Below are 985 nucleotides of genomic sequence, written 5' to 3' on the forward strand. Positions count from 1 at the left end.
ACCGGAACTGAGGGCTTGATCACCCTAATACGTTCCTCACATCACTCAGTACTCCTTTGAATTCAAAGAAATCAGTGAGTAGTTTGCAAATCTAAATTAGAGACACATATACTCTCACTATGGCTACTAAGATACTCAGAATGCTTGAGGGACACGAACGGATTGTTCCCCTTGATGCAGAGAGACCTCCTCATCGATATTGCAAGAGGCAAGTGTCATTCGGAAGTGCTGAAGAGCAGCTTTCCCCAAATGCAGAGAGATTCAAAACAGTGCACACTACAGATTTCGAATTAACAGAGCATGCAGACAATGGACAACAAGATTATCTGTTGAGTACTGAACACAATGTGGCCACCAAGCCTCAGCAGACAATCCTGGAAGGGCCCCCAAGTCTGGAAGTCACTATTAACATGCCAGAGAATAAGTCCTCGTCTATTACAGGCTGGAGGCAATCTGATGACCCTTTGCCAGGTGATAAGTCCTTGTCTACACTAGGCTGGAGGCACCCTGATGAACTATTACATACAAGTAACGTAGAACAAAGGCATGTACCTGTACTAGTGCATATTGTTAGACCAATGCACACTATAGAGTAGACACCAGTGAGTGCTTACCTTACTAGGCTCACAGAAGTAGATAATAGTAGTACAGAGAGTGTAAACACTCAGGAAACTGGCATTGAGGATTCTGTCAGTAAGAACAAGAGTATCAGTAAAGGAACAATACTTTCCTTACAGTAGGAAACGTTCCAGAAGGCCAGAAAGACATTCAGAAATGTCCCTAGGCTAGAGACACTGAAAGCCATGAGTAGGCTAGCCAGTCCATTCAATCAAGGAATTGATATCAAGGAATTGAACAAGAGAACTCATAAGTACAATGGTATGCATTAGGAACATGAAGGAAACATCGATTTAGACACAATCAATCCATCCAAACTAACTGGAGACGAGTTAGCTAAATGGATGTATTAGAAAGTACGTTGTCA

General features: G+C 42.4%; 1 protein-coding gene across 1 annotated transcript; it reads left to right on the forward strand.

Annotated features, from left to right (window-relative positions):
• Nucleotides 1-119: 119 nt before the first annotated feature.
• FOMMEDRAFT_164101 (uncharacterized protein) lies at nt 120-596 on the forward strand (the record flags this gene model as incomplete). Its single annotated transcript, XM_007272384.1, has 1 exon — nt 120-596. One exon carries the CDS (start codon nt 120-122, stop codon nt 594-596), a length of 477 nt encoding a protein of 158 aa, XP_007272446.1.
• Nucleotides 597-985: the final 389 nt, after the last annotated feature.

Source organism: Fomitiporia mediterranea, assembly GCF_000271605.1.
Source record: "Fomitiporia mediterranea MF3/22 unplaced genomic scaffold FOMMEscaffold_1286, whole genome shotgun sequence".
Taxonomy (NCBI): Eukaryota; Fungi; Basidiomycota; class Agaricomycetes; order Hymenochaetales; family Hymenochaetaceae; genus Fomitiporia; species Fomitiporia mediterranea.